We start from the raw sequence: 22,721 nt of genomic DNA, 5'->3' as shown, positions 1-22,721 counted from the left end.
AGGCTCAGTGGCGGCGCCAGAGATTTATTTTGGGGGTGCTGTGGGGTAGCTTGACGTTTCATAGAGGGTGCTCAAACATTTAGGGTTTCCCATTAATGTACCGGTCGCTGTCGCAATGTTCTACTGCAACACTCCCCACGCATATACACAGTGTTCAGGCAACTGTCACAATGAAGGCTCGATAATCAGCTCACGGCATATAGGTGTAAGCAGGGTTAAAGTGCTATTTTTATAGGTGGTGTGCGGACCTCACATATGGGGGTCCGGGGGCAAGCTCCCCCGGGAAGATATTTTTTTCAATCTTGAAGTTAAAAGCATCAATCTGGTGCACTTTGAGAGCAAAATGAAGAGATCTATGGATACCTCTCTCAACACCCATATGAAACAGAACTGTTAACAGATTTACTTTTTCTTTATGGATATTTTACAAATCACTCCCCTTTTAAACTTTATTCTTGTTTTACTGTCATATAGTATTTCATAGCTGTTTTTCATTTATTCTCTTGTTTTTTTAAAACAATAATGATCATATAAACGTGTGCCTCGGAAATAATTGTTTACATTAATGGTGACCAAAACGTTTGAGACCCACTGAGATAACACTGAGAGAGTCCTTTAGTTCACTGAGTCTCTCAGTCTGACAGGAGAGGACTCTCCTCCACTTTGTTGTTGAAAAAACTCTAGCTTGCTAGCACCAGAAGCTAACAACAACGATCTCCGGTACCGATGCGCTCTCTCTCTCTCTCGCGCACACAAAATGGCTCGTTCCACACACACACACAGAGCCGAGCTTTAATGAAACACAGAGACCCAGACGTAATAGTATTGTACTGCATCATATTATTTTCGAATCAATAATTTTTGAAATTATGATTTTTTGATATCTTTAAAAAAAAAAATTGTATAACCATTTTTCCTCCTGGTCTCTCGCGCTCCCCCTGGCATGCCTCTGCGCCCACCAGGGGTGGCGTGCCCCCCACTTTGAGAACCACAGGTGTAGGGAGACAGAATGAAACAAATACTTTTTCTTTGGGATATTTCAGTTACCCTGTGTTATGTGGTATTGGCGGTGGACACGACATTTTTCCAGGTAAAGAAGCTGGAGTCTCCGTGGTGGAGGTAGAGGGAGTGTGGCACTTCTCTGCGTAACTCTGGGGAAACCAGCCCCTTTTTCCATTGAATCTCCCACACAACCAGCCAGGCTCACCGACAGTCTGCTCATCCACCTGCATCATGGAAAACACACCTTATATCAACAATTGCAAGACATAGATGATGTTGTTTCCTAGCACAGCGATCATACACATTTAGTATTTTTAGAGATCCATCGGACACCTGCTTTACTGTCATTTACATTTTTTGGCAGATCAGACAACTCTCTTTTTTTCACTTGACCGTGTTGGTTTCTGTCCTGCATCTTGTGCCAAGCGGATAGTAATGACATATTTTAGTAAAACACAGATTCTAGTAAGCTAACTGCTAGAAATACAATCATAGTCATATTAGCTAACTAGCTTAGGCTAGCAATTATAAAAGCAGTTACTCTTTTACATAAAAGTAAACAATGTGTAAATGTTCGGTTAAATTGTTGTTTTTTTGCGTGATATTTGTTACTTTCTTTTACTTACATTTAATTATCATATGTAAAGTCTATCCCTGACAAAAATTACTGAACAATTTCTTTTTTGGGGCTTTGTTTCAGCTGGTAAATCAATCCCTGGAGTTATATATATATATATATATATATATACACAAAAATGGGACTTCAGGAATTTTGAGGAATGCGGCAAATATTAAATACTGAAATATATACATGCCCATGTGTGTGTGTGTGTGTGTGTGTGTGTGTGTGTGTGTGTGTGTGTGTGTGTGTGTGTGGTGTGTGTGTGTGTGTGTGTGTGTGTCTAGTACCTCTATAGTGCCGTCTGCATCTATACTCAGCTCATCTGCGTTTCGGGCCACAAACGAGTACAGAGCTCTATACGGGGTCAGCTTTGAGGATGGCTGAGCCACCAACACCGGCTGCTGTTCTCCTCTTTCCTGCTCCTCTTTCCTCCTTATCCTCTCCTTCTCCTCCTCTTGCCGTTTCCTTTCCGCCTCCACCTGCTCCCTCTTCTTCCTTTCTGCCTCCACCTGCTCCCTCTTCTTCCTTTCCGCCTCCTCCTGCTCCCTCTTCTTCCTTTCCGCCTCCTCCTGCTCCCTCTTCTTATTTTCCTCCTCCTCCTGCTCCCTCTTCTTCTTTTCCTCCTCTTCTCTCCTTCTTCTCTCCTCTTCCTGAGCTTTCTCCTGAGCTGCTCTGAGGCGAGCTTGTGCCTCCCTCTCCTCCTCCTCCCTCTGCCGGGCCCTCTGCTCCTCCAGGAGCCTCCTTTGACGCGCCTCCTCTTCCTCCTTCTTGATCTGCTCCTGCTCTCTTCTCTCTTGATCTAGCTTTGCTTTTCTGTGGAAAGAGAAAAGCAACTTTGTCACAGAAAATGTGTTAAAAATGAAGGTCACTTAAATTATCTAGAGAGTAAAACATCAAGTATGAGTAATTTGCAGCCACACTCACCTGGCTGCCTCTTCTTCCTCCCTCCTCTTCCTCTCCATCTCCTCCTCCTTGCGCCTCTGAAGCTCCCTCACTTTCTCCTCTTTGACTCTGTGCAGGTCGTCGAGGACAGCCTGCTGCCTCACCTGCTTCTCCCTCAGCTCCTGATGCAGCAACAGAATGTACAATGCATAAGAGAGTAGGGCTGCTCGATTATGGCAAAAATCATAATCTCGATGATTTGGGTCAATAATTGTAATTGCGATTAGTAAATGCGATTATTCATTGACTTTGAAAACATCCATTTATTGGAGAAAAAAAATGTGAACAGTATGTTTTGAACAGTTGATTACCCTGAACTTTAAGTATAATTCAACTGAAAAAAATAAAATAAAAATAAATAAAAAGTAATAATAATAATAAAAATAATAATAATCGTTTTATTTCGATTACGTTGTTTTCGTAATCGTTGCAAGCCATAATCGTAATCGCGATTAAAATACGATTAATTGAGCAGCCCTATAAGAGAGGCATCAAATCAAGCATCGTTCAGTCTAACACTGCAGAAACAGTGTTATGATTCGCCAAAGCACAAAACAGCTGTATGCAAGCTTTCATTCTGCTGCTACAAACACAAAGCAGCCAAGGTAGTGGATGTGCAGTGCTGTCTTTTACATGTGTGTGTCAACATCTATAGAAAGAAGTCCAGGTGCTGCAAAACATATCTCTAGTATGTAGGCTACATATGAGGTCATTTAACATCATACCTGCTTGGTGCACTAGTACAAACATGCAATACTGAAAAACACACCAACACTGACAGACACATGCAGTTGTGTGTATATTATACAAGCAGATTCATTTTCTCCCATTGCTAATACAGCAATTGTGCAGGTTAAGCATTCTGTGTGTGCTGTTTACCCTCAGGGTGCAACCTGTTTACAGAGGAAACACAGGCTGGAACAAATTCCATGGAGAAAAACACAAACAAAAGAATGGAAGACCAGCTCCATTTAATAATGAGTCGTAGAATACAAAAGGAGAGGAGGATTGAAGATTGTGGACTGGGGGAAAACCATAGACTGTATAGGGGAAAACAAGAGGTGAGATGACAAAATAATAAATAAGGGGGGGTGATAAAGATTACAAAGTGGGGGGCGGGGAGAGGGAGACAGAGAGGAAGAAAGATAACCTTGATGAGAAGGAAGAGCTGGCTGAGGCAGGCCAGCAGAGACAGAAGGCCTCGCAGGACACAGTCATCCATATCCCCCAGCTATGAGCGAAACACAGTGCGATGATGGAGGGAGGCAAAGCAGTGGAGTAGAGACGGAGATGATCAAAAGGTATAATAAGTGTGATAAAGAAAAACGGAGAAGTGAATTCATAAGAAAGACATCCAGGTAGAGGAAGCAGCGGAAAAAAGAGACGGAGAAGAAAAATCAAGGCGTTAAAAGCTTTAAAGAGCAGGGAGGAAAGGAAAACAGTTAAACAGACCAAAAGAGAAATAGTGAGTATTACATTGACAATTGATATACTGGGAGGGAGCATGACATCAATCATCACAGCAAGTATCGAATTTGTGTACACCTGAGTATGGATGTGGGCAATAACTTTGCCTGAGGGGTGAAACTCTAAAGTTACCCTGAGCAGCCGAACAAGATTTCACAGCAGTGTTTTCAGTGTGAAACTGCCTTTTTCTGCTTTATTCCAATAAACCATATCTGAAGGGTAGAAACAAATCCAGCTGCTGCATATTGGTGCCATAAATCATGCAGTGGTGCTTATTTTTTCTTTGTCGTATCATCCATTAAATATCCACTTTTATGCCGAAATATAAGTTAATACATGTCCCCCCAAAAAGTTAGGGCTTCAAGATGAGAAAAGGACTACTATACACCAGTTGATAATCTTTGCCTGCATTAAGATGAAAAACAGTTAAACAGTTAGCCTGGCTATCAAGTAAAACCTCAAATAGCTAATCAATAAGTCATGTCGTCATTCATCAGTACACAACTTCCACCATTTTGGGTCTGAAACCACTCTGACCTGGCTCTTCCGGGGCTAATTTGGGTTGTGTATAAGTTCAAATAGTTTAATCTCCTTTGATTGGGGCTAAAAAGGTCGTCACCACCCTTCATTTCCTGAATTTGTCTGTACCCACTGACCTTAAGCTCCTTGTTGTACTGCTCCATCTCGGCCAGTTTGTCGGTTGTCTCCCTCTCCAGAGTGTCAAGCTGGTCCTTCAGCCTGCGGCATTTCACTCCTTTCTCGTTCACACTCCCGCTCACAGAGGTCAGAGTCACGGCTGCAAGGCAAAGATCAAAGATGTCAGAAGAAAGTGAGAGAATTCCGGCGATGCGTTCTTGTTGTGCCACCAGGCGTTAGTCACCCACAGGAGATTTTGTTGAGGTTGAGGCTCCGCAGCTTCTCTGTCAGCCTCTGCTGTTCTGGGATCAGGATGGAGAGCTTCTTCTGCCAGTCCTACAAGTCACAGAGGCACACACAAGCAGAGGATGAACTAAATGCAATTATTTAAATGTTTGACACGGAAGGGAAGTGGAAAGTCTTTAACCTCGAACTGAAGCTGCAGCGTGTTGATCTCTATGATGCGTGCGTCTCTCTTCTGATTGACGAGGTCCACCTCTGCCTTCAGGATCCGCCTCTTGCTCTTGGCGTCACGGAGACAGTCTGAGATCTGCTTGTGCTTGTTGCCCTGCGAGACCAGGGGTAATTGATATCAGTGTCCCTGTTGTCTTTTGCCAGATTGTGATGGCACATTTCTGATTGTTATTTCAGTCTCACCACAGCCTCCAGCTCCAACTCCAGACCCTTCTTTTTGGCCCTCAGTCTGGAGATCTCTTCCTGCTCTCCCTCTTTCCTCATGCCCAGTTCCTCTCTCTTCCCACGCTCCCACTCCTCCCTGCATTGGCGCTCCATCTCCTGCTTTGCCGCCTTAAAGCATGAACACACATGGTCACCTGACAAACTAGGGGTTCAGCGTCTCACATGATGCTTCTATCACTCACCTCCATCCTCTCCAGCTCTCTCAGCCTCTCCTCCTCCCTCTGCCTCTCCATCTCTCTCCGCCTCTCCTCCTCCAGCCTCCTGCGGTTCTCCTGCTCCCTCGCCTCCCTCTCCCTCCTCTCATACGCCTCCCTCTCCTCCCTATCCCTCCTCTCTCGCTCCTTCCTCTGCTCCTCTTCCAGAGCCAGGCGACGTTTCTCCAGCTCGGCGCTGCCTCTTGCAAAGTTCTCCTTCAGCCTGTCCTCGTAGGACACTGAGCGGAAGAGAACATACAGGAATGTTACAGAGGAAGAGGCCTTACGTTATAAGAAAGCATTTTGTGTGCAGGAAATGCCATACCATTGTTTATGTTCTTTTGTGAAGGTAGTATCTCCAGCGTGTCGATTAAACAGGGAGTTATGTGAGGCCCTGTTCCATTAACAAGCTCAATGGGCTGGAATCCTCCTCTGAAATCCAACAAATGGATACCTCTGTTATTGCAATTTTAAATATAAATTCAATTGAAAAGTGTATAAATACAGTGTATGTTACCTGACAGAGGGAGGTACCAAGTCTTGAGGCAGGGTGAGGGGTAAAGGTCGGCCAGTTTTAGCCATTTCCACCAGGTGCATGGCCAGAATGAACTCATCAGCTTGGAGCTGTCCGTCTTTATCCACATCTGCCAAAGTCCTGCGGAAGTAAGGAATATAGTAACTCAAATAAAGCAATACAAATGAAAACTTGTGGGTTATAATATCATGATTTGACAGCAGGATTTTTTTTTTTGGAAGCAGCAAGACAAGCTGTTAACATTCACAAATTATCACCTTGTGAAGTTGTTATTTGGAGTGAGATCGCAAACAGATTTATTTACACATCCTGCACAGACCTGTCTCTTACCATCTGGTCCTAGACTCACTGATGCTGTACAAAATATCGTTTTTTTTATTCTCATCGGGATGACAACTTGTGTAATAAACACATCGCAAAAAACTGAGATATCGCACTTTTTGTTAATTAGTTCAAAGAGAAGAGAACTGCACTTTAAATGACTTTTTAAAGAATTTACAGTTTTATATCTCATAATTTATCGCAAGTAACATCTTCCTCTTATCCTGCTGCCCTGGTTTGCTTTTTTATTTTGCTGGGTAAGAAGTGTAAGGTCTGTTTAGAGTATGTTGATTATGATATCATAGAGAGTAAATTGAAACAATTTGCTAAAAGACACTAAAATGCTCCAATAAGTTATTTGGATCGATGTTTATAATACAAAAAATAATGGGAAGTGAATCAGGAGTAACATTTAAGATAATCTCCAATGATTTTTTAATTTCCAACATAATTTAAATGACCTTTTCCTTACATATAAACCAACAATGTATTTTTGTTAAATAATATTGGCATTAATTAATAGTTCTAATTGCCTTTTTGTACTGTAGGCCATTGGAATACTTTCCATATTAAATAAAAAACGAATATATCACTATGTTATAAACTATACAATGATATATGTATTGTGATAACACAATTATGAACTCAAAAGGGCAACCTATACTCACCAGATGGTGGCGAGTTGAGTCTGGGTGAGGTTGGATGCAATCAGCGCGTTTCTAACCTGAGGGCCTGCAAGGTAAAGCATTATCAGAATTAATAACAGATTGAATTCCTGCCAGCTGATTTGAAAATGTTTGCTACCTCTTACCACCACATTCTGTCAAGTGGGGCTAAGATCAACAACAAGGGTACATGTGTCTGAAGTGATGCTGACCCAGCCTATGCTCTGTCAAACTTTGAGAGGGCCTCTCATGAGCAGCCCTGCACTCAACTTGTGTTTATTTAGTGTGCACGTACAGTATCTGTGTGCGTATGGGACCTACCAGATAAGTATCCACTCATGAGCTTGTCCAGCGTGTTGAACTGCTGGCGGTACTTGAGTCTCGCGCCCTGCGGAACGCCCCAGTCACTTGCACCCGTCTTCGGAGAGTTGCTGGCCAACGAAGTGGTGGAGGAAGAATTTGAACTGCGGAATAAAAGAAAAAGAGAGTCACGCCAAGAGATCACCTAAAGGGAACTTACAGAATAATAATACGTGGTCAGCGTTTCCTTATTTCTCCCCTTGTTTTCAAGCCTCGACTTAAAACCACTAATTGCATCGGGACTCCCCGGCGTTATCTCTTAATTAGCGGTAGAGGAAGCGAACGGCCTCGTAGACAATGACTCTCTGAAACGTGCTCTCAGGCTATGCTAATCAGCCGCTCTGTTTTTATTACAAACAATGCCTCTGCAAGAATAGCAAAGGCTGGGTCGTTGATGTTCATTTGAAAAGAATGTGCTTATTTTCTGTCATTATAGCCGGGTGGAAACTCGCTACCCTCCTCTGAAATAGAAGAGGTTTCAGGGAGACAATGGGAGATGCAATGTGGGATCCTCCCTCTGCCCAAGGGCTTTTTTGTTTTGTATTTTAGTGTGTGTCCCTTATAACTTGTTATGGGTATGGAAAAAACAGCAAAGTGTCAAGCATTATTGAATTTAGAACTTGAAGGTTGGATTTACAGTATATGGGTGGATGTGGGTCAACCTGTATTTTACTTCTTCACACTCCTGATGCCCTTATTTATGCCAGTTTTACCATCTACACCCGGGGACAGGACAAACACGAGGACATCTAAAACAATATATTCAAAATGAAACCAGATACTAATCCTATCCATTCCCCAAACTGCACAATAAGAAGGATATTAGATACCACATATTGTGTTTTTTGAAGGGAATCTAGCTGTTGCTGAAACTGCCCAAAACCTTCCAGCTGTTGGTTTCCATTCCAGGCAGAGATCAAGTGCTTTGTGCAAAAACACAAATAACGTTTTTCTGTCATTGTTGTAGGACTGCAAAACGCCTCCAGTCGCCATATCATATTACCACTTTCCCTTGAGACACAAGCTAGCATTCAAGGCTAATACCATGTGTGATAATTAGCATTTCATGTGACAAACCCCAACTGGTCACGCAAACAACAGTGCACGTCTCTATACATTAGTCCACTATCTACAAGTTTGTTGTATTTGTTTTGCAGACCTCATCTGAAATACAATCTGTCTTACATTTTATGAGATTACTATTCTTCAGCTAAACTAGCTGCTCTATAGTGCTTTACATACTGTAGGCGAAGTACTGTACAGTGGTGTTATGAGCTAAATGGGGCATGAATGTCAGGGCAATCCATATAGTAATTGCTCAAATATTCCCTCAAAACTTAAAATGTGAACCTTATGGTGGTGCTAGAAGTCAGAGGATTACTAATATCAATAGACGTTAACCTCTAATGAACATAGATCATTGCCCAAATCCAATCGGTATTTAAAACAGCAATGAGGATGTCCTAGTACGGCTACTAAAAACCAGATTAAAACGTCACAGTAATGGTGACCTCGCCTTGAAAGAATGCCATTTGACTCTGATGTGTGTGCTTCTAAACCAGCCCACTTCCTATTGTAGCCAGCTAGAACATCTGATTTGAAAATGCCCTTCCTGCTCCCTGTGTTATCAACGTGTTTCATCTCTGCCTGCATTCTGATCCTCAACCCTCCCCTGAACGAAACTATGCCTCTTTGTGAGCACTGGGCTAAAGGGCTGGTAGTGACTCAGAGCAGTATTTAAACAGGCATATCCCATAATCCCTGCTCCAAAAATGGTGCCTACTAGAAATCCTCACATTTTATATACTTAGAAATTGAGGCTTTTATTCTAAATGTATGTTTCAGGAGGACTTGGATGGGCAGACAAACATCATTAAAATTGTCCAAAATTCTCTAGACATGCAAATTTGGGGGAGATTAGATGGTTGTATTTGCAGTATGGATTTATTTCTCACCTGCTGGATCCGAGATCAAGAAGAGAGTTGGCCTTTGACATGCCAGTGGATGGAGAGAACGCCATGGGAGAGGAGAAGCCAGAGAGAGGGAGCGCTGCAAGCATAGTTAGAGGCAGTTAGTTTAAAATATTATGTTTGACAAACTCACGGTAATATGAGAAAAACAGTGCTTTTGTAAAAGCATGAAAACACATACATGCATGTGCTTTGACATACTGTAGAAGTACACAGAGTGCAGTTGCCCTTGAACGTGTGTACATGTAATCTTATCTCCTCATACTTTACAGTGGCAGCACACATTGCTCCAGCACCAAGGTTATTGACATCTGGGTAAAAACAAACCGGTGGCTGTTATTCTGGAAAGCTGTGGCCCTGATATACTTTCACCCCGGGGATAAAGATTGAGGAAATGCCAAATAATTGAGAAAGTTCACACTCATGCACATTTCATAGCCAACCATTAACAGAGTGAGATAAAGACAGCAGCCAAAGGAGATATGGGGAAGTGAGAGACGAAGAGTATAGGGTGAGATAGAATCCTCAAAAACGGACTTATTGAGTATGTATACATTATATATGTACACCTGCCACCGGTGCTGAAGCAGCTGTTTCTGCGTACATACACATACTGTAGGCTATATTATACACAGATGCTTCCATATTGCATTCAAGTCTGATACAAGACCTCAGGGAGTAGGTAGGTAGGGTTCAGCGCTTTCATGTTGCATGTGATATCCACACCACATTAACACTGCAGCATTTACGCACAAGACCTGAATCTATAAATGACCTGATACTCCAAACATTACACACCAGGATGGGGTTGCAGCAGCTTTCATAAATCATTCCTCAGCTTTTACTAGTCTACTGGATGGTTTTAAACTAGTGATTTACTAAATGATTAACCATTCAAGCCTAAGATATGTCTTAAGAAGATGCTTTCCAATGCAAACAGGAAGTAACTGCAGCATCCTAAGAGGTCAAACATAAGGAATTTGTTTAAACCAGTGGTATGTTACATTTTATTGAAAATAGGTGGATCTTTTTTTCAATTACAAATGAATGTATGGAGATGAGTGTGCTTCAGAGTTGGTATAGCAGTATTTACTCTAAAGCAAATAATATGTGAAGTTTGTGTTTTAATTTAATTAGATTGAGATTTGATTAGATACTATTAGCATATTATTCTGTAATTTGAGATGTATTGTGTTATTTTACATGACATTTAATTTAAACACATTTTCAGGTTCTTTTGTCAGGTTTCTACTAGAAGGTGCTCCATGCTTTTGTGTTACTGTACTCGTAATTCAAAGCTGCTCATATGTTTCAATTTACGTAGCTTTGTCAGTCGGTTCAGTTAGACATGATGTAGAGCCTGGTAGGTGCTTGTTTTAAATATTTAGCAAAAAACATTTTTGTAGAACTAGATTGTGTGATTTCCCATTTTAATTTAGTGATGCGCAATCTCCATTTTGTAAACAGTACAGTTATAATTAGACTAATTAGTACTTAAAAGAAGCTGGTGCATCCAATGTCCTTGGCAAGTTCTGAATAGATATACAACTGGAGATAATTCCCAAAAAGAACAAGTATAAGCATTTTTCTCATTTTACACACTACCTGTATCTATGTCCCCAGCTGTAATGCCATGGTAATAGCTTTCATTGTATGTGCAGAAGGTAAAATCGATAGCACAAGCTTCTTATCTATGCTGCAGTTCTTTTATCCGTCTGTCTTCTCCTCTTCGTTCGAGAAATATCCCCGTTTCTCTGGAACATAATCCAACATCCACACTCTACATTCACATTCTTGATCCTGGGATAAGATTTAATAAATTGGTGCTAATCCACTAATCAATATCTATCTTATTTTTTCTCGTGAGCTAATCAGAATGGTTCCACTTCAGAACCAACCTGCATTGTTGGGAACTAGCGGTGGGCTGAGGAGGTTGATATTGCCGTTGGGGAGTCCACAGTTCCCTAGGCAGTTGATGAGGGGCAGAGTCATTGGCGTTGGCAGCAGGGAGGGCATGGAGGGGTTAGCCGGGATGGGTGTTAGGCGGGGCATGGCTGACATGGAGGACAGACCAATTGACAGGTTTGGCATAGAACCCATTCCTATAAGGGGGAAACACACATGTGAACATGAACAGATCAGGAACACTGTTTCAGAAGACAGACTCAATTAAAGTAAAATTTCGAAATGGGTAGCTTTTATTTCATAAAGGAAAACCCTAGCTGGTGCAAGTATTATTTGTGTCAATCAATGACTTAAACTGCCTATTATACTCTGAAAGCAACCACCATTTAGTAAAACCAGGGTCGTTTTTTCTTTTTAAAATAAATAAGCCTCCCATTTGAAAGTTTTACCATTCAAATATAATTCCCCTACGTGAAACAGCACTTTTAAGAGGTTAGGTTGTGGGAGTAAGAGTTAAAATGTAATGTTTTGGTTAAGTTAGATTGTGGTTCTTCAGTAATGTATTCTGAAAAATCCTTACCAAAACCTGCTGATGAGCGGATAGTTGGAGCAGCATTGCAGACGGGCGTTTGCTTCATTGTGATCGGCAGGACAGATGGTAAGTTTCGCCCCTGGAGTTTGAGTTTGATCAGCTTCATAGCGATGGAGAACTCCTGTCTGTCCATCTTCCCATCGCTCTCCATGTCGGCTAGGTTCCTAAAGCAGAGGGAGGAAAAATAAAGCTGTTTAATATGATCTAGTTGTAGCAAAGTGTGCATATTTAGTTTTTTTCTTCCTTTATTGACAGTAGAAAGGACAGGGTTACACAAGGCCCTGGTAGGATTGAAATCCAGTGGCGTTATTCACACCAACACCAAACCACACACACAGACTCTGTTCTAAATACATTACACACACAGTTTTCTGGGTAGGCTGTGAAGGAAGTGAGTGCTCAACAGGAAGTAAGAAGCAGGCCAGATGGGACCAAACTCACTCTGAGAAACAATGTGGCTGGTTGTTGCTTACCAGATTTCAGCCAGGACAGGAGCAGGCAGGCCAGACTGGAGGAAGAATTTCCTAGCTTGTTCTCCTGAAGATAGACCATAATTAGACCGTAATTCAAAAAGACAGGCATTTCAATAATTGAACCACGGATGACACTTCTGATTGTTTGTTATGACAACAGCCTACCTGAGACATAGCCAAGGACCGGGGCGAGGGAGTCAAACTGTTTGTCATGTTTCCCCCTCTCCTCGGGAGTAATGGCCCACACACTGGCTCCGCCTGGATAAAAACAACAAGACAAGCCTGTATTTTGAAATATCTTTGCAATAATAATGAAGCAAGACTTTTGAAGTTGATCCACAGGGATCCACTGCATCAATTAAGACGCAAAAAATGGCCAGGTACCTTTTTTTCATTTTATACCTTTCTCTCCCCTCATGTTTCCTGTCTGTCACTGCACTTTCATACATCAGGGATATTAGGGTGAAAAAGGTTATATGATGATATATTTTAAAAGAAAGTCAAGGGATCACCAAAGTGAAAAGATTAATCTTCTGGAGACCATGAATATCAAAGTCAACTCACAAAAGGATGATATAAACCACAACAGCATGAAATCCTTTACAAGCTGTCCCGGGCACTGCTATGTCAAAGGAACATGAGTACAAAGAGATCCTGCTTTATGAGATAAACTGCTACTTTTGTAGAGCCCTAAAGTCATAAATATGAATGGATCATATCTTAGGAAGAAAAATAGACAGAAAAAGCTAATTTAAAAACATAATGTGTGGGCTGGGCTCCACTCTTAAACACACACAAATAGTGTGAAAAGCAGAAATGCTAAAACCAATTTCAGTATACATCGTTCTTTTCAACTTCACCAATCTGCATAATTTCCACCCCGTATGAGATTTCCCCCTCAGATGAAAACACTCTTAACAAACTCCCGACAATGATTAATGTAGAAAAATGTCCGGTCAGCTTATTTTCACTCCGCTCCACTCTTGCATATCTCAAGGTAACTTCAGGGTTGTCCATGAATTAAATATTAAGTTAAATGTGCTGTGTGAGGAGTGTGAGACTCAATTCTTGCTCGATTCCACAAGACGTCTTTAATTGAGGTGGATGAAAGATTATCATCGAAGCTGATAATCAATTTATCATAAAGGGAATCAGTGAAATTAATCAAATCATAACACGAGCAGGGTATACTTACAGCCTTCCCCTGCATTTTTTATTCCCATACCTTGAGAGCTCTGAATCCATTTTTAATTAAAGGATTGACTATGTGGACATTGTGCAAAGATGGATCTCTACACATGACAGTAATGGAAGGACAGATATAGATAAGGACACGGTGAGATAATGAATGACTACATCGTAGAAAGAGAAGGGGATTGATGTAAAAAAAATTATCAATTAAAACTACAATAGCTGAGTGATGAAAGACTGTTAATTACGGCCCGTCCACACAGCGGCGTGCGTTGACGCTTGCCGGCGGGCGTGTCTGACACTCGACCAACAACCAATCACATGAATCTCCCGCCCCTGACACACAAGCAGTGGTTTGATTGGCTAAAGCTTGTACTGGCATATGATTCGATTGGCTGACGCTTCTTCCGAGGCGTCAAAAGTTGAACATTGCTCAACTTTTGCAGCGAGCCACGCCAGCAACGCTCCGCGTCGCTTCCCACGATGCAGTTCGGCTAAAAGTGACGTCACCCCATTCAAAGTGAATGGGCAGAAGCGTTGGAAGCTTCAACGCACGCCGCTGTGTGGACGGGCCGTTACATTAAGACAGAAGAAACAGCGGTAAAGTAGATAGTATTAGATTGAAAACAACTGAATGAAAGAAAATAATATACTTTGTCTACGAGCACTTCAGTAGCTAAGTTCCTAAACAATTCATCATCTCTGCTCGGCAGATGTCTGTAACTAAAGCGATCACAGCGATACAGTCCTCAAACAAAATGTTTGCACAGTCTGTCTGGTGCAAAAATAAAGACACCATGTTGAAAATGTTTCCTTATAACAATTTGCCTTCTTTTATTGTGATCTTATTATTAGTTTTAAGGTCAAATTGGTATGCAAATGTATGATCTACCAATTAATAACAGTACAATTTGTTTGATCAAATAAATAAAAAAACACTGGCAAAAAGTAGCTGAATTTAACCTCAGAATGATAAAAAGAAAACTGGACATGTTGTTCGAGTGAAATAATGTATCAGGACTTGTCGCAAATAATCTAATTAGAGTCTCTGATGAGAAGCACCATCACATTAAATGTGTGTGTGCAGTCTACAAAAGGATGGAATCAATTGTATAGATCTCAAAGGGTCCATGTAAAAAAACATTTAATACAAATGAGGAAAAACTATGGAAAATCTTCCCATAAACATTAGCTGTCGTGTAGCTCAGTTGGTAGAGCTGGCCATTTGCTTTATATCATCCAACCTTCAACACTGTCACTTAAATACATTTTTAACTGGTTTCCCCCCCCCCAAAAAAAGCTTATAAACACAACAAATGTTTAAATAGACTCTATAGATGTTGGTACATTGTTATGTTACTAATTTGTTTGAGAAGATTGACTGCTAAGACGTTAGGGACACAGACTATCTGACACAGGAAGTTGCCTCTAAAGTTTAAACTCTTGGACTGAACAACAATATCATCAACATCAACATCAGGGGAGAGTACTATGGCAGACACAAATTCAGACAGTAGAAATTAGTTGAATGAAGTTGTAGAGCTCAGTACATAAACTATAGTTGTAATATAGTGGCAGTGATATTGTTATTCGGTGAAATTATTTGTGCTATTATATGGGTGCATTTCTTTATAGACCTGGTATCTAGGGTGTAATTTATTCGCCAGCCTCAGGAAATACCACCCTGCCCATGATGGAACTTCCTCCCCTGCTCTAACCCAAACACTCTTGTTGACCGCAGTACACACATCCCTGAGGAATGACACAGACTCAGCAGTCCTTTATATGCAGCTAGCAGATGAAATGTTAAACTATATAGTTAAAGAAAGGAAGATTCAAATGTTAGCCGATGTTAGCTCACTGAGCAATCACTGTTTGTTAGCAAACACTCTGGCTAACTGCCTTTAGCTGGCTTCGATATCTGATCATACTACCTGGTCAGGTATATGATTTTTCCTCTGACAACGCCAGACTTGCAGTGCCTGACCTAGTTTTGGCATTGTCAGCACCATGAAAAGGAAAAAGTAATTAATATCGCACCGAAAAGTGAGTATACCACATCCACATTGTCTCATTGGCTTTGAAAGACCTCATTTAGAAGCTTTTGTAAGGGGGGAAATGTGGAGCTGATATTTAGCACAGCGCCACGGGACATGTCACTAGCATGGACACATTCACAGGCCTGAGTAAACTCTGTTTGTGTACGGTTTATCATTGAGGACTGAATCCTCTGTGAATTAATGGGGCAAAGCCTCTTACAGAGACATAGAATCAATAGGGGTCTTCTGTGGTTTGACATTTGTGCTGGAAAAACAGATATACAATGTGAGACCAGAGAAAATATGCCAAGTAATTAAAAATGTATAACAAATGTTGATTCGTTTTTGAGACTAATGGTTTTTTTATCTGTTTTTTAAAATAACTTTTATTTACAATACATGAAAAAATGATTTCTTCTTCTCCTTGTTTCATTTATTTACATTTTTGTAAAAGCCCTTTTATGTGAGAGGGTTGAAACCACTAGAACATTTGAAGCTGGAGCGAGATAACATAGTCTATAGCAGAGCTTAGCATACAAACTAAGCTAGCATGAAGCTAAGCTAGCAGTGCTAGCCCGGCTCTGCTCAAGGCCCCCCATATGCCCTAAAGCTCTCTTTTCAAAAATATTATACATCATTTGTTTAATCCTCTCAAAGATCTGAGCTGTGACCCAGCAGTCTTATCTCCTCTTGTTATTTCCCCCTGTGTTTCTATTAAAATGTGGCTCATCCAGGGCTTTGCAGTAAATCCACACTGTCAAGGCTGCGACCTGGGGCCTCATTTATAACGCCGTGCGTAGGATTCACGTGGGAAGGTTGCTTACGTAGTAGAAATCTAAAAAATAGGTACAGAAATGTTCCGACATTTTCCGATTCACCAAACATTGCGTACCGGCGAGGAAAGTGCGTACAGCACTTCCTACGCCGGTTTCCCTTTATAAATCACAATCGACTCGAAATGCTGTGCAGCTTTTGCGGGCTTCACGTAACGCCCATATTTGCCTATAAATAGTCAAAGAAACGCCCATTCATTCATTCATTCTGACTGACTTTATGAAGAAGATCGCAGGAAATGATGACAGAACAGCTAAAAAAGACATCTCACACCGTGCAAGATTTTGGTTATTTTGGGGAGGTCGAGATAAATCATATTGTTTGGTGGATGCAGTTTGAACCAGAGTAGCAGCATAGAGGTCGGATCGTCACCAAAATAAATAAATAAGTGGTCCGAAAAAGGTTAATGACAAAAAAAAATACACAGAGCCTTCCTCAGGCAGTGTGTTTGTACCGGGGACAGGAAACACCCCCTTGATGAGAAACTGTAAGAAGTGAACGGGGAATCCCCCCCGGTGTGCAGTCATGACGACTGGATCTGAATTATGTTTTTGTATTTGGTGGTTTGTGTTCCAGCTGTCGATCAGCTGTGCGCAGCGTCTCCACTGCAGCCTGTGCGTCTCAACCCCCCCTCCCCGCAGCAACTCTATCCACCAGTTAAAGGAAATACAACTAATGTGTTGTGTTATATTAGCTGTACAATTTACCACATATGGTTTTCTTAGTTTCCATACCTCCTGTGTTTTACGAGCGACTTATCAAGTATTGGCAAACACGATTAAACATGATAGTATATAAAACCATGCTCGTATCTACACCTATAGAAATGAAAAACGGCGTCAGTTTAGACGTAATTCTGTCCTCCTGCTTACCGCATCATTTATGAGAAAACATTTCATAACATGAACACAACATATTCGAGGTGGTTTTCAATAACATATCCGTATTTATTTATTTCTCCAAGTTATGTTTTTGTGTGCACTGAGGAGTCTCAAACAGGCGTTTTGTTTAATCATTTTAAGATTGGCTTTAATCAATGTTTGAAAATGAAATTTTCATATCTGATAAATGAGAGGTAACATTTTATTTATGGTATTATTTCCACATATTTCTCTCCATTCTTCCTTCTGCCAACGGTGTCGCAGTTTCTCGTCTCTCCCGTGTTTGTGCTTAGTGCGTAGCATGGGTTAGAGTTTGCGTGGAGGACCGCACATTTTTCCGTCAAGTTAGTATTTTATAAATCGCAAACATTGCGTAGAAACTGGCGTACGCCATTTTTTATAGCGTATATCCCTTTATAAATGATTCCCCTGGACTGTAACACTAAAAAAGGCAACCGAAGCATCATACCGAGTGGCGTTACGGATAGCTAAGGCAGGTAAACCTCACAACATTGGTGAAACGTTACTCCTCCCTGCTGCTAAAGACATCCCCATCTCAACTATTTCTCTCCGAGTGCAACGTATGAGGAAGCTGCCATCCTTAACCTCAACATGTTTAAAACATAAAGAGGTTTAAAAAAGCTATTGTTTATGTTTTAAGGAGGTGACGCTCAGCCAATCAAAAAAGAGAAAGGTAGCGAAAACAGGAGCATTTTATGACATTTTCTCTTACTGGACCTCTTTGAAATGCAATTGAATACCCCTGCATTATAGCAACAACAACAATAATAATAATAATAATAATAATAATAATAATAGCAATAATAATTGGGAGGGGGGGCGCGGCTGTGATTATGTTCTCTGAGGGGAGGCTCACCTTCCCACACTTTGGGAACCCCTGCTGTACATAACTGTAGTTGTCAGGCTTCCTGCTCAGAAGACAAACCCAGTGAATATACAAGAGCCCTTTAGCAAATATTGAGACAGTATAACACACAGTCTAAACATAGAAAAAAAACTGCAGTATACTGTCATGGAACAGCTTCCAAAGCAACAACGCCTGTGCAGAATTCAAACCGACTGTACAACAAAAACAAAGAGTGTCCACCTTGTGTGGTTTAACTTCCCTTTGTTGGCCTGTGTTGTTGTCAAGGTGCTGCAGGAGACGCTGGAGCAAAACCTCCTGACACCCAGCGCCGGGCCTTCTGGGGGAAACCTCATCACTGCTCTCATAACTATTTATTTACACATCAAACGCTTCACCTGGGGAGGAAGTCGATGTTTCAGATAGGTATGGTGCATCGACAGTCTCTGCACGTCGCAGAATATCTGTCGACTGTTGCACACCGTCCACCTGTTTGGGAAATTAACACACTAACGATTGTACAATTGCCTCATTTCAGATTCCCCGTGTTCATGATGTGCAATAGAGCAAATAGTTCAGCCTCACATACAGTATGTTTCCGTGGAGAAACTCATCACATATAATGATGTTGTGTTTCTAAATTGCGTTGTTTATCTACTGGATGGGCTTGAAGCAGAGAGTGTACTTGTGGGGGGTTGGCACTTTGTTAAAATGCCGAATTAGTCATGTGGACGAAATGCATCCGACACACACAAACACACGCACACTTTCTCCGAGGCATTTCCCATAGAAGCCCTTAAGGAGCAGCAACTACTGTTCTATGATCAAAGGCTGTGAAACAAGAGGATTAACACACATACACACACACACACACACACACACATATATACACACACTATGGAGCAATACTGTCCACACCAATGACAAAAGAGATACATCATGTTCGAGACCGAGTACAACAGAAACAGAGCCAGTTCCCTACGCAAAAACATCCAAAAGAATCCTTACGATTTGCACACAATTAACAAAACATGTTTTTTATCTAATAATTCATTTTAATTGGAACCCTTGAGTCCGGAGTCAGATCAATATGCCATTGACGAAATCTTCAGCTGACACAACTTCAGTACAGACTGAAAGAAGGAATGATGAAAGTTTAAAGAATGAGCACGACACAAAGCTGCTTATAGGAGAGCTCCATCCATTCTTTCCTTAACTATTCCCTTCAACTTCATAATTTCTACCCTGACCACTGTCCCGAGAGTACACATTTTGCTCCCACGAACACAAGATAAAGTGTCCTTACCATCCATGGCTGCAGGTGGAGAGCGCAGGCAGAGAGGTGAGTCCTCTTCTCAGCTGGCTAGCTCTCAGACATCTGCAGAGAAAGAGAGAGGGAGACCGATGTGAGTGTGATTGTATGTGTGTGTGTGTGTGTGTGTGTGTCACGGAGTAGCGGGTTGGAGTGAGGAACGCGACCATGCGTGTGTGAGTGAGAAAGACGAAAACAATTATTAGAAATGCGTGCAAAAGACAAAGAAAAAGAAAGAATCTCATCCCTGATGTTAACAATGCAAGGAAGGCAGGCACACTGATCAGCTAACAGAGAGGGATGACAGAGCGAGGGAGGGACAGAGGAGGGGAAATAAAGAGAGAGGAGGGGGAGAAAATGACATAAAGAGGAGAGGATGAGCAGAAAAGAGGCAAGAGCAGAGATGCGGACAATGCCACCAGGGAGTAGTAGACAAGACAGACACTTTAGGGGTACAGAGGAGGTAAAAAATTACGGTGGTATGAGAGGATAGCAGCATCTATCACTGTAGGCTCTCAGGTCATAGATTTTGGTAAAAATAAGTGCTTTATTTTTTCTCACTTGATAATCTCTGTTCAACAGACATGTGTTTTAACATGTCTGTCGATTGGCTTGCTGGAAAATCCCCATTAAATTAGGCTCCCATTAGGAATAGAAATACTTATTGTAGGATTCATATAAATAGCTTTTATCAGGAATATACAGATTTGTCTTGCATTTCTAATAATATAACATTAATATTTGCCTTATTAATAGGTCATATTTATCTCAGGAACATAGAATAGATAATAGAATAGAATCAGAGGGATGAAACACTCTTTAATTGTCACACATGCAGAGCACACAGCGACATTTGTTCTCTGCTTTTAACCCATCCTAGTACCAGGAGTCTAGTACTGGGAGCAGTGGGCAGCTATTGTACATCGCCCGGGGAGCAATGGGAGTGAGGGGGGAAGGGGGATGTCCGGTGCCTTGCTCAAGGGCACCACGGCAGGGCAGGAGGTGAACTGGGACCTCTCCAAGTAGCAGACCACATTCAAGTCGGGGACTTGAACCGGCGACCCTACGGCTCACAGTCCAAGCCCCTACCGACTTAGCCACTGCCAGACATATAAATGGTATGTAATATTCATAAGAATACAAACATTGTTCTCAACAAGAATACAAATATTGTATTTGTATTGGTGATATATGAATGTTTGACTTATAAGGAACTGATTAGAATAAAAACATTTATTATTGGACACATTTGTTTTAATAAAAATGAGAAGAGCTTGCCCACAATGTATCTGCACTGCACACGCCACACAATAAATCATTTCCTATGAGTGTATTGACTGCAGTCTGCATCCACTGTTGTCACCAGCCCACCTGAGGAGATTTCTCTGAGGGATCTCTGGCAGAGTCCCTGGAGGTAGAGAGGACAGATGAGGCCATGCAGGTAAACCTCCTAAATTGGAAAACGAGCTCTGTGTGTATGGGCTTTGTTTTATTTTTTCACAACAGCAACCCTGACAAATAAAACGCCTCCTCTGAGTTCCATGTAGTCTTTTGAGTCCTGTCCATTCTGATTTTAGTGCAATATTTCCTCTTTCTTTGCCTTGTAGTCGGAATTGCTATGGCAATAAACTCCCCATGTTTTTGATCATTCCTGTTTCCTACAGCTTTAAATGGAAAATGCTCACTACTTTATAGAGGTAGTTTCCCTCTGTTTTAACCCCAAGCTGAGTTTCCTGATGCTGCCGTTTCTTATTCCATCAATGTAGCAACTCTTTCAATCCTGTTCTTCAGATTCTATTAGCACCTCCAGTCAGACCTGCCCTTTTATTTCCTCTGCTTCCATCCATCTAGCTAACAAGCATGGTTTCTCCTAAGCTGTGATTCCCGTCAGTTCGAAGCAATCTCCTCTCCGCTGCTTTCTCCAAATCATTGTATTTCTTTTTTTACCTCACCTCACTCTCCACTTTATCTTTTCCATTTCAGCTCCCCTATTTTTTATTTATCCCTCACTCGCATCCGCTCTTATATGACTCCCGCCCATTTTCCCTTTTCTCTCCTTCTGCTCTGGTTACAATACTCCTCCATCATTGGTTTCACTCTTTTCGTGTGAATTCCTAGAGCGGGAGACTGGTTGTTGTAGTATAAATCATTCTCTGTACATGCCAACACTGCCAATTACTTAAGAGCAATGAACTGCTCACAGTGTCGTGTGTCTGTGCATACGCTTGTATAGATAGGCTAGTGCATGCGTGCAAGCTAACACACACTGTTGTTATGGTGAACATGTTTTCAATCATAATAACAGTTCTCTGTGTGAGAAGTCATGTTTATTTATCACTGCATTGTAAATTGGCATTTCAGACACTCTATCCAACCATAGTTCAGAGTAAATACTAGCTAGCATTAATAGATGTTGTGTGGCTAACCAAAGCTAATATCACTAGAACATGCAATTTCAGAGATGTGATATTTTGTGAACTTTAAATACATTTTTAATCAACAAATTTGATTAAGTGTCAGGTCATATTAGTCCAAAGATATCCTTTATGATCTCTTTCACTCTTAATGGGTAATTTGTAAAAAACTAACGACAGGAAGCTAATGTTAGCTTTGTCAGAGAGCTCACTGTGAGCTCACTGAGAGCTGACTGTGCAACAGTCAGACCTGGTAGTTACTTTGTTTACATTTGTATCAAAAAAGTATATCTTAAAATAAGTAGCCTAATCACTTTTTCAATTAAATGATGCATAAAGATATATTATGATTGAACATTAAGGTTGCAAAGAGTCTAAGCTTGAATATTAGAGCTGGTGCAACCAGCTTTACACAATACTTTCATCATCCTGAGACATTTCCGCCTACGAAGTTTTCCCTTGTACGATGTGAGGGTCTAAGGACAGAGGGTGTCGTATTGTCATACTGATATTCTGTACAAACTGTGAAGACCTCTGAGACAAATGTAACATTTGTGATATTGGGCTATATAAATAGACATTGATTGATACTATAACCCCTGAAGAAATACCTCCAAAGAGCCCAAATGAAGCTTTGTTATAGTAGTAACTTTGTTATAGTAGTAACTCATTGTTTGTAATATATTAAAGCGACCAAGAATATTCATTATTAGTCAAACTTTATAAAATGATTCTAATAGGTCCCTGAGCTGTGGTTGTACCTTTCTGTAAATAATTATGTGTGCGCCTTACACTCCCTTAT

The 22,721-nt window shown here is 41.2% G+C and overlaps 1 protein-coding gene across 10 annotated transcripts in view; it reads right to left on the bottom strand.

The window, feature by feature from the left end:
• LOC117538535 (intersectin-2-like) overlaps positions 1 to 22,721 on the bottom strand; it is a 37,318-nt gene that overhangs the window by 11,820 nt on the left and 2,777 nt on the right. For 5 of the 10 annotated variants that reach the window (XM_034204329.1, XM_034204328.1, XM_034204331.1 and 2 more), the window contains exons 2-20: positions 19,500 to 19,571; positions 12,549 to 12,641; positions 12,384 to 12,447; positions 11,899 to 12,074; positions 11,312 to 11,515; positions 9,399 to 9,492; positions 7,405 to 7,547; positions 7,087 to 7,150; positions 6,080 to 6,217; positions 5,888 to 5,994; positions 5,551 to 5,801; positions 5,327 to 5,476; positions 5,097 to 5,237; positions 4,918 to 5,005; positions 4,690 to 4,829; positions 3,717 to 3,797; positions 2,549 to 2,688; positions 1,912 to 2,437; positions 1,048 to 1,226 (exon numbers count right to left, since the gene is read on the bottom strand). In XM_034204329.1, coding sequence (XP_034060220.1) covers positions 1,048 to 1,226; positions 1,912 to 2,437; positions 2,549 to 2,688; positions 3,717 to 3,797; positions 4,690 to 4,829; positions 4,918 to 5,005; positions 5,097 to 5,237; positions 5,327 to 5,476; positions 5,551 to 5,801; positions 5,888 to 5,994; positions 6,080 to 6,217; positions 7,087 to 7,150; positions 7,405 to 7,547; positions 9,399 to 9,492; positions 11,312 to 11,515; positions 11,899 to 12,074; positions 12,384 to 12,447; positions 12,549 to 12,641; positions 19,500 to 19,506 — 2,786 coding nt within the window. In that variant the 5' untranslated portion in view covers positions 19,507 to 19,571. The remainder of the gene's footprint in view (positions 1 to 1,047; positions 1,227 to 1,911; positions 2,438 to 2,548; positions 2,689 to 3,716; positions 3,798 to 4,689; positions 4,830 to 4,917; positions 5,006 to 5,096; positions 5,238 to 5,326; positions 5,477 to 5,550; positions 5,802 to 5,887; positions 5,995 to 6,079; positions 6,218 to 7,086; positions 7,151 to 7,404; positions 7,548 to 9,398; positions 9,493 to 11,311; positions 11,516 to 11,898; positions 12,075 to 12,383; positions 12,448 to 12,548; positions 12,642 to 19,499; positions 19,572 to 22,721) is intronic. The other 5 variants (XM_034204333.1, XM_034204337.1, XM_034204336.1 and 2 more) reach the window with 2 other exon arrangements.

The sequence above is a fragment of the Gymnodraco acuticeps genome, unplaced genomic scaffold (genome assembly GCF_902827175.1).
Source record: "Gymnodraco acuticeps unplaced genomic scaffold, fGymAcu1.1, whole genome shotgun sequence".
Lineage (NCBI taxonomy): Eukaryota > Metazoa > Chordata > Actinopteri > Perciformes > Bathydraconidae > Gymnodraco > Gymnodraco acuticeps.
Note: the sequence above shows the minus strand (reverse complement) of the source record. Positions and strands in the feature narration are given on the sequence as shown.